The 14,122-nt window shown below is 38.5% G+C and overlaps 1 protein-coding gene across 3 annotated transcripts in view; it reads left to right on the forward strand.

Annotated features, from left to right (window-relative positions):
* The window catches only part of eya1 (EYA transcriptional coactivator and phosphatase 1), a 125,917-nt gene that overhangs the window by 60,236 nt on the left and 51,559 nt on the right, over positions 1-14,122 (forward strand). Inside the window, exons 5-10 of one of the 3 annotated variants that reach the window (XM_061965417.1) lie at positions 1,739-1,866; positions 5,709-5,774; positions 7,382-7,459; positions 10,043-10,109; positions 10,388-10,533; positions 12,957-13,079. In XM_061965417.1, coding sequence (XP_061821401.1) covers positions 1,739-1,866; positions 5,709-5,774; positions 7,382-7,459; positions 10,043-10,109; positions 10,388-10,533; positions 12,957-13,079 — 608 coding nt within the window. Of the gene's footprint in view, positions 1-1,738; positions 1,867-5,708; positions 5,775-7,381; positions 7,460-10,042; positions 10,110-10,387; positions 10,534-12,941; positions 13,080-14,122 lie in introns of all 3 variants that reach the window. The other 2 variants (XM_061965418.1, XM_061965419.1) reach the window with 2 other exon arrangements.

Raw genomic sequence — 14,122 nt, forward strand, 5'->3', positions numbered from 1 at the left:
TTCATTTTTAGACAATATGATTTGCCTGAGCGGCTAGGAGACACCGAGAGTAACAAGCGGTAGAAAATGGATTAGAAAAGAAAGATTTAAAAAAAAAAAAAAAAAAAAAAATTTTTTTAAACTTGGAACTTCCTGTGGGCCAGATTTTGGATAATGGGGGGCCGGATCCGGTCCGCGGACCGTAGTTTGGGGACCCCTGCTGTAGATGAATAACAACAGATGAGACCAAAGCAATCGGAACATGCTGTTCAGTATCGTGACCACTGATTGGCTCAATCTCAGGCAGCATTATTATATCACAGTGGTTCTCAGATTTTTATCGCTAAGTACCTCCTCAGAAAAAACTTGGGGCAAACAGAGTCTACGCGCATGCACAAAAAGGCCACGCAAGTGTAAGACGAGTCCACGCGCATAGAAAATTATTCCGTGCGCGCGCATAGAAGCCATGAGTGTGTCTTTAACGCGCAAGGATTTTGTCACTGTTTTGATGCCAAAACCCGTTGTAAAAACGGGGCCAAATCAAACATGGCGACCCCTTGGCAGTAAAAAGCTAAAAAATAAAACCGTTTTTTGACGACACACGTCATCTTTTGACCCACCAGCCACAGGTTACCTACAGCTGATTTATGTGAGGGGTCCCCACACTTTTTGACTCGGGAGCCACATTGGGTTAAAAAAATTGGCCGGGGTCCAGGCAATCTGTCTTGTTTGCTTTTTGTGTGTGTGTGTGTGTGTGTGTGTGGGTGTGTGTGTGTGTGTGTGTGTGTGTGTGTGTGTGTGTGTGTGTGCGTGTACATTATATATATGCATATGTGTATATTTATGTTTATGTGTATTTGTGTATATGTATATATATATTTTTTGTTTTTGTTTTTGTTTGTTTGTTTTTCTCTTTTTTATCCCCTGTTGCTCTGGTCCGGCTGCACCAAATATATCCAAACTTTTAGTAAAGTCAAATACAACTAAGGCAACACAAGTTTATAAAGTAAATCTATACAGCAGATAAGGGCATCTCCATCAACTATATGATTTGCCTGAGCAGCTGGACTAGATAGATTTAAAAATATAAATTAAAAAAATGGAGTGTTGTTTTGTTCCTTATTATTGCAGTTTTTGCGCTACACTAAAGCCATCTTTCAGTCTCATTATTAGGGTTCTACCATGTTTCCAGATTGTCAGTTGAAGACTGTGTCCCATGATCATTTACTCACTATTACAGCAAGATGTGTCGGTTTTGGCGCTGCTCCCGTCCCCCTCTCCATTGTGTCGCGTCCGTCAAATCCCTTGAGCGCACACTTGTTTTCTGCAGTGTTGGTCTTTCCGTGTAAACACAGCAACAATTAAGGAGCTTGCCAGAGCAAACACACGCCTCCCCGAGCCTCCGAGCCTGTCCATCACAGCCTCTTACAATCAAGCGCTTCATTTTGAAAACCGTCACCCCATCGAAACCAGCACACATCTGTAAGCAGTCACGAGAAGCGAAGGCCATTTCTATGCTCGGAGATGCATCACGGCCGAAACTGACAGCGTGCGCTGCGAGTGGGCGCTAAGTGGCGGCTCGGCGTGACCAGACGAATGACAAACTGTCTTGTTTGTCACAAATGTTTACTATTCAGTTCATTGTTTCCTACAGTGTGCAGCCATTTGACATCCCCTGTCATTACCATCACATGATTTGCTTTCTCCGCAGTTCTTAATAGCACAGATATTGAATCGAGATGTTTTTTCTCTCCCCAAGGTCTATGGAAATGCAGGATTTAGCCAGTCCTCACAGCCGAGTAAGTGGAAGCAGTGAATCTCCAACTGGTGCCAGCCTTGACAACTCCCACATCAACAACAATTCCATGACACCCAATGGCACTGAAGGTATGTGCACAATAGTTGAAATCCACCACAAACGATGAACATGCAAAGAAACATGTTGCTGCAATTTGCAAACGTTTTGTGCGGCCTGCAGGTTCCAGCGAGCTGCAAGAAGTTGTTTATTCTGGCCAAACAAACAAAAGTTTATCGTCAGATGCAACAAATTTGCATGCACAGATCACCAAATGTTCTGTATGGGTTGCTGGAAGGACTGATCCACCTCCCTTTATTACACACACACAATATTTGAGTTGACAGTTTTTCCATAGGTGGCCCACTACAACTTTGTTTGCCATCCTAATAATTTGTTTTGCTTTTCATTGCATTTCTAAATCGAATCTAATGTTATGTCATCACGTCATTACGTACCACCTCTTTCAAGTCTTCCAAAGTCTTGTGAGAAACACTCAACCAAAGCTGTCCAATCTAATTTCATACTGTATATATGACAAAGTGTCCTCTCTTTCTCCAAATGAAACCCTGCAATTAGAAAATGCATCATTATATTGGGTAAAGATCATACAGTTGAAATTGTAAATACAATGGTAGTCAATGGGGACTTTTGTTGTCCCCATGAAACTACACTGCTATAAAGTTTGTAATCTGAAACATAAAAAACTAAAACAATGCATTTTATTACTAATCTTATGTATACCTAGGCCTGATCTATACCTCATTACCCCGATCTTTAACATTTGCTGTATGGGTAACTCATTTTATGCAAGTCTTATACACTGTAAATATATACTACATAATATAATATACAGTATACATTAAAAAATGATCCACAAATTTGACAATTTATTTGCTTTCATAATAAATGTTTCAACTTGTAATTCTACACAGTACCAATTAACAGCAATAAAGAAGGGTTTACTGTATTATGGAAAGTCCGGTTGGGGTGTGTTTTAAAGCTAGACGAAGTCTCCTCACTCATCTTTGCAGTCCTGGTGTTAGGGGTGGGCAATACTGCACATTTTGGTACTGAACCAAAACCAAATACTACATATACAGGATCAGTATCGCTGATATTGATGTTGATACTAATACCTTTTTACTTGAAACATTTTCATTTTGTTGACCTTCTTATTGATGATTATAATCAGAATAAAACATAACAATGTGGGCTGTCAAATACCATCCATCCATCCATTTTCTAACGCTTGTCCCAAATTGATCATATTTTTATAAATCAGATTAATCACATTTTTTAATTTGTATTAATCATGATTAATCACAGGTTATAACTCGCAAGCATGATTTAAATCAATTTAAGTATTTTTGACACAAATGCAATTTTATCGGCAGAATGTCATACAGGATTTTTTTTTTAATGTTTACTTGAGTTCACATCAATTATTTAAATTAACTTTCAGGTAACCATCCAGGTTAAGGTAAAGGAGCATGTACAGTATGAATAAATTGCATGATTAATCTGCGTACCGTATTTTTCGGACTATAAATCGCAGTTTTTTTCATAGTTTGGCCGGGGGTGCGACTTATACTCAGGAGCGACTTATGTGTGAAATTATTAACACATTGCCGTAAAATATCAAATAATATTATTTAGCTCATTCACGTAAGAGACTAGACGTATAATATTTCTTGGATTTAGCGATTAGGAGTGACATATTGTTTGGTAAACGTATAGCATGTTCTATATGTTATAGTTATTTGAATATTTGATGCCTCATATAACGTACACTTATTCAGCCTGTTGTTCACTATTCTTTATTTATTTTAAATTGCCTTTCAAATGTCTATTCTTGGTGTTGGGTTTTATCAAATAAATTTCCCCCCCAAAAATGCGACTTATACTCCAGTGCGATTTATATATGTTTTTTTCCTTCTTTATTATGCATTTTCGGCCGGTGCGACTTATACTCCGGAGCGACTTATAGTCCGAATAATACGGTATATACATGATTATTGATGTCTTTTTGTGTGATTAATCACATGAGTTAACTTATTTTTGACAGTCCTATAAACATATTTTAATCCCCAATCCTATTTTTGGACAATTAAAAATAAAATAAGGCAAAATTACCAAAATAAAAAATTGTGCCCTTTTTGTTCCAGTTGTTTGAGCAAAATAAATTGCAAAATAAGTAATCAAAAGCAAGAACGACTATTGGCTCTCGTTCAGTTAATTTTGGCTTTTTGCCCCGAAGGCTGTCCATTGACTTATTTGCAGAATTTGTAACCAATACAACAATACATGGATACTTGTGAAAATAAACACAAAAGAAAACTGAAATACATCCTATTGTCAGATACTTCCCTTGTTGTCGATACTATCGATAATTGAATGGATGGAGCCACGCACCTCTAACCGCTAAGCAACGTGTGCCGCCTTTCAAAATAAATTGCATAGTTATCTGCGTTTATACATGATTAATGCGATCATTTTAGTGATTAATAGCATTTGTTAACTTTGACAGCCTTATTCTGAAGTCACCTCGCTATGAAAGTTGGGCGTGCATTACATACTACATTATCAAGCTTTCTCAGTGGGGCTGGTGAAAAGAAACTTCCAATGAGGATAACGGGGAGACAAGAAAGCAACCAAAGCTACTTCAGTTTTGGCTTCCTCGCTCCAAATCCCTTCTAGCGTTTATGCGGGGGCAAGTTCTTTGTTCCGCCATTTCTGATTGACGTTAACAGGAAATATCACTCACGCACATCAAACATTATCATCTGTTCTCTAGGGAAACAAACTGCAGGCTTGTTTAGTGCTTTCACACGGTATTTTGCATTGATAACTATCTAGCATCTGTTTTAGTCACTTTCATTTTTGTACAAAAAAAACATACTGTAATGGTTTTAGACAAGCTCACAGTAAGTAAGGTTTTATTTTTTGCCTCATCCTTCACTTTAAGCGTGAGTGAAGAATGCATGAACCTGATAAGTCTGAAAAAGAAAGAGATGATACAGTATTATCTGCCCACAGATGCAACCTGGGGGTTATTTAAGAACACTGCAGTTATTCCTGGATAATCCCACTGCTTAATTTATTTATTTATTTATGTCTTTATTTGACAGGGACAGTACAATGAAACATTGCTACCCATAGGTAACCGATGTCAAAGTACCTAAGACTTCTAGCCACAGGCTAATTTGCAACCCTTGTCCCTGGTTAGGCTTTTAAAAATAGTTGAGAAAAGTGAAAAACCCATACAAAAGGATTAAGACAAGTACAAAAATCTAAATCAAAACACATTCAAAATAATTGGCCCCACATTGTCCATGCTACATCCAGTTCTAGTGCTTTTGTGGAGAAAAGTTTCATGTCCGACTGTGACTTTAACTCCAGTGTCAAAGAGTTCCACAGATGTGGGACCTTCACTGAGAACGCAGACTGACCCTGAGTGGTCCGGCACATTTTCACGCTTCAGCTCCCACCGACTGCAACTCGAGTCTGCACACCTTCACTACTGTATCTTTGTATTTCTTGCTTCAGTCACACGCAGGATTCTCGCAAGAATGAGGCCAAAATGCAATCGACCTACCGTATATGCTTGCTGTGCACAATTTAACATGTCCGAAAAGGAGTAGGAAGAACCAGAGCTTATTTAAAGACGGTGTATTCAAACACATTACAGGCCATGTCGTTGCTGCTGTTTTCCAGCACCTATCATGTGTTTCTTCAAGCCCCCGTGTCATTATTCAAATCCTGAGACATGACAGTTTGCATGAGAGTTCCACACGCACGTAGTTATTGACTCAGGTATTTCACATGCAAATCAGAAGGATTTCATCAAGTCTAATCTTCAAGCTGATGGTGACAGAGGACATGATGTAGACTCACGTGGTGTGTCCTGTTTGCCGCTCTGTCTTTCCCATAGGTGACAGCCTCACAATGCTTACCACAGCAGACTGGTTGTTAGGTTCTAACTCGCAGTCCGCCGCAGGTTTGTCTACTTTTGTTGACACAATGAAAGGACAATACTTGCAAACAACAAGCTCAAGAAAAACAAAAACAAACGATGCCCTCCTTGCTTCAATTATTGTGCCTTTCATTCAGACGCTCTGTGGTATTTCCATTGTGCAAGCATGGTTTGAGCTGGGGAGGTTTTCATTTGGATGCCGTTGTTTTGTGTGCCCTGCTAGTTTATGCATGAACTTTCATTTTTATCGCCACTTGTCAGCATGTGTTCCGCGCTGAGCAAGCAACGACGCACAACACATGACAGCCGATGGCGTCTTCAGCCGTGAGGGATTCCACCCAGCATGACCGCCCTCGCCCACATTGTCGATTTGTTTAGCCCTCAAAGAAGAGAGAGGGGAAAAAAGAAAGCACAACTTCAAAGATTCCTGAGCTGTCAGGTAGCTGTGAAATTGTTCTTTACGGGTCTATCAGTGAGCTCAGTAGAGCAGCACAGGTCAAAAAGCGGTCGCTATGCATTTAAAATGAATTTATACGTCAGTGACAGGTCAGTTAAACTTGGTTGTCATCGCTAACACTAATCCTGTGTATTAATCTAGTTTACATGGGCTTAAGAAAAATAAAGAAAAACTTGTTTTTCAAATATTTAAGCGCAACTTATGTTTAAAAGGCAGCGAAAACCCAACCAACATATTATATTTCAGAAGGGAGGCTCACTGTGCAGCGCTAACCTGCGTACCCCTAAAGACTACATTTAGTAGAGTAGGCATTACTGGTATTAACAAGACACCGCGGTAAAAGGGTAGCATTACCTTTTCAAATGAAAATGATTGTGGTTGATAACCTTTCATAAACTCACACACAGGTGTGAGTTTTCCCTTGAAAAGAAAGCTAGCGTGCTAGTTGCTGGTTTAAATGTTAACATGAATACAAAGAAAAAAATCACGTATTTCCCCGTTAAGGAATGACACACCCTAATATAAACTTGTATAGAGTATATTGTGTCTATTATTATTTATTTTTAAAAAGTCACTTAAAAAATTGAACTGTGTATTAGTAAGAACATTTAACAATACCGTGATAAAGATAAACCCTGATATGAAATGTTCACATCCTCCTGTCATAGAGAGGATCTTTGATATGTGTTTTTTCTCACCCAGTATGACTTAATTTATGACTGTTTTAGGTGAGGTAAAAAGAAATTAAATAAGGATAAGAGGCAAGGGTTGGTACATTTTCCGCAGTACAGCTGTAGTTATGATTTACCACGGGTGTTTCTTTATATATCATGGGTGCGTTTTGTGTTTAAATTGTGGATCGGCGTATCTTTACAGTATCCGTTTACCGACAATGCAGTTACATTGGCATCACTTTCATATCCGATTTTGATCCAGATTTGGATCATTAGGCTAAAGGTAAAACTGAATAACATTAAAATTGAACCAATTTGATTGAAAATGCACGCAGCCATGTTTTCCCTGACAGGCCTGTTTTTATTTTAAATTCTCCCCAAATCCCTTTGCTGAATGTAAAAATGCAAGCCTGTTTGTGTGTGATTCAAATCACTTTCAGATGTTGTGTGTTTTTTTGTATGTGTGTGTGACAACGTGGCTTTTTCCACACTTTTTGCAGTGAAAAGCGAGCCAATGAGCAGCAGCGAAATAGTCGCCTCGGTACCAGACACCTCTCTGGACAGCTTCTCCGGATCAGGTGAGGACAGTGTACGTTTGCGCGTGTATGTGTGTGTGTGTGTGTGTGTTTTGTGCAGAAGCGATTAGTGAGAAATGAGCCCGTAGATGGATGACTGATAAGCTCAGGAAGTGGCCCTGCCAATAAAGTGTGTGTATGTGTATTTAAGAACAAGACACTGCCCCTTGCCTTTGTCAGCATTTTTATATGCTTGTGTCTGTGTGTGTGTGTTTTCATTGGGATGGTTCCCATGCCGGTGAGAGCTGAATTATAACATGCAGTGGAATGACAAGGCCTCCCAATGGCCCTCGCTCTCTGCGGGCTGTTACCAAACCAAAACTTTTCACACCTTCCTTCCCCACACTGAAGCATTGCACATAAACGCATCGACAAGTCAAAAGTGTATTTTCACCGCTCTGCTGAGTACAATTGCAGTTGTCATTCCACTGTGTTCCCGTGCTCATTTCCTTTCATCTCCTCACAAGTTCAGCTACGCACAAATCGCGCCACCACAACCTTTGGTTGGACGTTATTAAAGGAATCTAGTAATTTTATATCCTGTGTCTTTAGCGAGGGGAAACCCAAAGTTGTGTTCAGGCAAGCGGGATGTGTCCGGTGTGACAGTTGCTGCATGCGTTCCATGTCAATGACGCTATTAAGTACAGGCAGGTCGTTATTTTGCACGTTCCAAGCCATTACACACAATGCTCAAAACTGCCCACTTAGCAAATAAAGTGGAACTTGTCGCCACACTTGGAAGGTTTTTCAGCTTTATGTTTATTTAATGGAAGTAAATATGACAGAGTTTCTAATTAAGACACAATTACAAATATTCTCACATTCAGTAATCTTCTTGAAAAGAATAATATACAATTATATGGTATGATATCTATTTTTTATTGTTACAAGTTATAATCTTATTTTTGTAATGCTTTCTTATCAATAATATATTTTTGGACATCTAAATTTGAAAGACAGAGTAGCAACAATTTATTAGATTTATATTGCACTTTTAAATATACTTAAAGGCACTGTAAAACAGCTAATTTTATACTGTCTCAATTGAATTTTTATTTCATTTTATTTTTTCATTTCAATTGATTGATTTTATGGCCCCACACTTATCAAAAATGTTAAACAAATTGATATTATTTTAGAATTTTTTCCAAAGTATGATAAGAAGAGCAAATGTGATTTTGCTGTTGTTGTTGTTAAAAAAAATAAAAAATTATACATGATAAATATGTTTGTTAATATTAATATTATTTGGTGTCGGGAATATGCTATAAGTCAAAGTTTTAGTTTATTCATCTAATTTATTTGTATTTAATCCTTTTTTTTAATGAGAATAAAATACATTTTATTTAATTTAATTTTGTCATTTCAATTGATTGATTTTGTGACCCCACACTTATCAAAAATGTTAAACAAATTGATATTGTTATTTTAGAATTTTTTCCAAAGTATGATAAGAAGAGTAAATGTGATTTTGCTGTTGCTGTTGTTAAAATAAAAAGTATACTGTCATGTCTGTGATCATGTTTTGTTTAGTTAATATTTTTGTTAGTTTAGTAGTCAGGTTAGATCTGTTTTGATAGCCTGTTTTGTTTCTCCCGTTTTGGACCCCTCCCCTTCTGAAAATAAACAACTGTTTTCAGTAATCCTGCATCTGTGTCCAGAGTCCTAGTCAGGTCGTGACATATACATGATAGATATGTTTATTAATAGTAATATTATTTGGTGTCCAGAATATGCTGTAAGTCAAATTTTTAGTTTATTCATCTAATTTATTTATTTTTTTATTTTTTTTTATTTCAAATAAAAATAAAATACATTTTATTTAATTTAATTTTTTCATTTCAATTGATTGATTTTATGACCCCACACTTATCAAAAATGTTAAACAAATTGATATTGTTATTTTAGAATTTTTCCAAAGTATGATAAGAAGAATAGATGTGATTTTGCTGTTGTTGTTGTTAAAAAAAAAGTATACATAATAAATATGTTCGTTAATATTAATATTATTTGGTGTCCAGAATATGCTATAAGTCAAAGTTTTAGTTTATTCATCTAATTTATTTGTATTTAATTTAATTTTAAATGAATTTAGTTGTATTTATGTTATCTTTTTTTTTTATTCATTAATCCTTCCATTTTTTATATCGCTATATCGCTTATATCACCAGCCAAACGCAGGGCACATTGTTAATAATAATAATATTAGTAATAAAAACAAATGAATACAATATTTAATTTAATCTTTTCTCTTTGTATTTTAGTGTCATTACTAATATCATACGCAGCTGAACCGCATGTGGGCCGCTGATCACCCCGCGTGTGTTTACACCACTGGTCGCCATGGTAGCACGAGCACCTCCAATAAATGAGTCAGCAGAAAAACCCCTGATCTTGCCACCTGATTATTTTGCTTCATTATTACACTCCGTCTTGTCAACCTTACGCAAGGTTAGAGAAATAAACAGAGTCATGTAGCGTAATTACTAGTCCCTCGGAATGCCGAGGTTCTGTTGGCGAGAAATAATATTTACCTTGCCTCTTAAGTGTTTAAAATGTGCTCTTGTCTTTTTTAACTCTTCTCAGCTATTGGGAGCAGTGGCTTCAGCCCAAGACAAACCCACCAGTTCTCTCCACAGATTTACCCTTCCAAGTAAGGCTTCTTTTATTTGGTCCTCAAATAAATAATCAGCGTCTAACTTCATTTGGAGCTTTAAGTAGATCCTTCTGCCAGATTGTGGAGTTTGTTTGCCGGGACGTCTGCAGCTTGTATACCTTGAAATGTTCTTTATCTCGCATTGTTTCGCTACGTACATTAGCTTGTGCGATGCTATCGCTCAAATTTGTCAGCCAGCGAATTTGAGTGTTTTGGTTTTGGGAAGAAAAATCCTCTTTGGCTTTTTTTCACTTTTGCCTTTTTGTTTCAAACAGCAGGACATATCCGCATATTCTTCCAACCCCTTCATCCCAAAATATGGCGGCGTACGGGCAGACGCAGTACACCACAGGAATGCAGCAGGCCGCAGCGTATGCTAGCTACCCCCAACCTGGACAGCCTTACGGCATCCCGGCTTATGGTAGGAAACACATCTTTGTCTTTTTGTTTTTTCACATAGCAGGAATACACAAACAGCCAAGTACAATTAAGTCATAGTACTGTATAATCTTTCTCCCGAGAAGGTCAGGACCTTGGTCGTCATTACAGCAGTTCGAGCTACAAATATGCTGAGTCGCTGTTTAGTTGCCTGCATGTTTTCCTGAGGCAACTTTACTTAGCTGTCTGATACAAATGGTGACTTTATGTTGAGTCTGGTTGGGCAAAGTATTGCTAACTACCTCGCTGTCAGAACAGAGTGTTCAAAGATTTCAGGTGAGGCGCAGCACAAGCTGTTAAGGTAACTTTAAATATGTTAATAAGCAGTCCAGGGTGGGAAGAAAACTCCACAAGCGAACTAAAATCAAAAACACTTGATTTAGAGGCTAGTTGAACACATACTTGCCAACCTTCCCGATTTTTCCGGGAGACTCCCGAATTTCAGTGCCCCTCCCGAAAATCTCCCGGGGCAACCATTCTCCCGAATTTCTCCCGATTTTCACGCGGACAACAATATTAAGGGCGTGCCGTGATGGCACTGCCTTTAGCGTCCGCTTTTTCACCATACAAACAGCGTGCCGGCTCAGTCTCATGTAGTATGCGGCTTCTGCAGACACACGTAAGTGACTGCAAGACATACTTGATCAACAACCATACAGGTCACACTGAGGGTGGCCGTATAAACAACTTTAGCACTGTTACACATATGCGCCACACTGTGAACCCACACCAAACAAGAATGACAAACACATTTCGGGAGAACATCCGCACCGTAACACAACATAAACACATCAGAACAAATACCCAGAATCCCTTGCAGCCCTAACTCTTCCGGGCTACAATATACACCCCCGCTACCACCAAAACCCCGTCCTTCCAACCCCGCCCACCTCTACCCCGCCCCCCCACACCTCAAACCCCCCCCAATCTCCCGAATTCGGAGGTCTCAAGGTTGGCAAGTGTGGTTGAACATGACTGTGTAGCTTCGATACACCTAATGATAAATTGTAACAAAACTGTGCAAAAAGATATGCAGAATACACAATCAGTCCAGGGGTCTCATAATATAAATCTGGCATACGCACAAATCGGGGTTGGAAATTTGTGTGCAATGTTTTCTCCGCAAAGTACAGAGGAACCAAAGACTATAAAAATGGGACCCATTACCTCCCTGCTTGGCACTCAGCATCAAGGGTTGGAATTGGGGGTTAAATCACCAAAAATGATTCCCGGGCGCAGCCACTGCTGCTGCCCACTGCTCCCCTCACCTCCCAGGGGGTGATCAAGGGTGATGGGTCAAATGCAGAGAATAATTTCGCCACACCTAGTGTGTGTGTGACAATCATTGGTACTTTAACTTTTTAACTTTTTAACCTCGATGAACAAACTTAATTTATTTTTGAACAGGGTTTGTTCATAGAAAAGTTCTTATAATGAAGCAAATTTTCTCATAAAGACAATGAAAACATGAATAAAGGGCTCCAGCCTCGACAAAAGTCCATATTTTAGTAAATGTATGTACACTTTGAACTCCATATAAAGTGCTATACAGTACTGTATATCAAACAAATGTAACAAGGGGATGATGGATCAACTTTTTATTTCATGACAAAGCCAAAACAACTAGCTGAACCATCCTCCTGCCAACACGCACGCACTGTTGTGCACTCGCAGTTCTGAATCACAAAACTTTAGCAGCCAGGTCGCTACAATGATTAGGAAGGAAAAAACAAATCTACTTCACCTTGTTGGTTAATCTTCTTGGTGTGCAGCGGAAGAAAGGGGGAAAGATTGAGAAGGCAGTGTCCACAACGCTGTTGATACTTCCTCAATGTTTTACACCAAACATCGCTTGTCTATTGCTTTCTTGGGACTCATATTGAGCTAGCAAAACTCGAAAATTGCTGTAAAATGGCTAAAATACTTGATATGTGAAATGTATAAGAAACAAAAAAAATCTATGAAAGTGTGAACTGTACGTGGCTTGTATATATGCATTTTCATGAAAGGAATACAAAGAAATGATGATGATGATGAAATCAGTGGCTGTGGTGCCGGGCACAAAATGGCTGCTCTGCGAGACACATAATGGGTGGATGAAACGTTCGTACACTGAGACAATACAACAAAGCAGATTTTACTTTGGTCTGTGGTTCGTAAGTCAAAAAGTTCATACAATAACAGGTTCGTAAATCGAGGTTCTGTTTTACTGTATGTGATTAATACAAACACAACCCCTAATTGGAATGAATTGTTTTGGGTTTCAGGCGTATGACTTCCACGTACAGTTTTATAGATGAGACCCCTGGTTCGTTCATGTCTTCATGTGTCATTTAAGCTGCCGACTGTTGGAAGCACATCAAACCTATCTGGTGTCGCTAACTGATTTAGGTCCATTGTGGACAGGCATCAAGACGGAAGGTGGCCTCAGCCAGTCCCAGTCGCCGGGGCAGACCGGTTTCCTCAGCTACAGCTCCCAGTTTAGCACGCCACAGACGGGGCAGGCGCCTTACAGCTACCAGATGCAAGGTGAGGGGTCTTTTTGATCAGATATTCACGTCTATGACATAAGTCAAAAACCTTTTTTTTTTTTTTTAAAAACCTGTTTTTGGAAAAATGCATGCCACGGTGCAACTTAGTGGTTAGCATGTTGGCCTCGCAGTTAGGCTACCGAGCGTTCGAATCTCCCTGTTGGCATCTCGGTGTGGAGTTTCACAATGTTGTGATCGCGCCAATTCACACAAATTCTAACAATCCCCGCAAATTATTTTGTCCATTCCCTGCAATTTCCGCGGACTATTGGCCAATAATGACATTTTTACCAATCGAATGTCTAACCAATCAAATATCTCCCTGCATTGCCCTACTTCTTCACTTCCTTTACGTTGACAGTGATTCATTCATTCACTCATTTGTTACTCACTTTTACCTACAAAAAATACAACTATGTTGTTTTTGTTCATTATGTACTTTATCTTCAGCAAATTTACATTCTATAATTACAGAGGGAAAACCACCACAATTTATTTGTAACTTTCACTTTCTCATTTGCAACAAAAAATACATAAACTTTCAGTGCAATTTTTTGGGAAAACTTATGCAAATTCCCGCATCTCAAAAATGCCCATGAGATTGAGGGGCGACTGATAAATTGCTGTCAGTGTTCAGAGGCATTTAGCTTATAAATAATATAATATATATACTATAAATAAAGCATTATTTGATTCGTTTTGTACAAATCCTGTGCTTTACGAAAAAAAACTTAAAATAGTGATTTCAAATGCATTACATTACAAGAGGATGTCATGTTGATTAAAAAAGCCTTAAAACATCACAACTTTTTGAGAATGCTGCTAACCACAAAAAGACGCAGTTGAAGGGAGCGCGGCCTGGAGGAGGCCTTTGGCACGAAAATAAATGGCGCTTCCTGAAGAGAAGGAGAGAGGTCAGGAAGTGATTAAAAAAAATTCAATGCAAAATGTTGACCAAAGAACCATAATTACATGTTATGTCGACCAATGTAAATGTAAAACAATATTTTTTTACAGACCTTTTTCAAGCTACTTTCTGAC

The sequence above is a fragment of the Nerophis lumbriciformis genome, linkage group LG07, assembly GCF_033978685.3.
Source record: "Nerophis lumbriciformis linkage group LG07, RoL_Nlum_v2.1, whole genome shotgun sequence".
Taxonomy (NCBI): Eukaryota; Metazoa; Chordata; class Actinopteri; order Syngnathiformes; family Syngnathidae; genus Nerophis; species Nerophis lumbriciformis.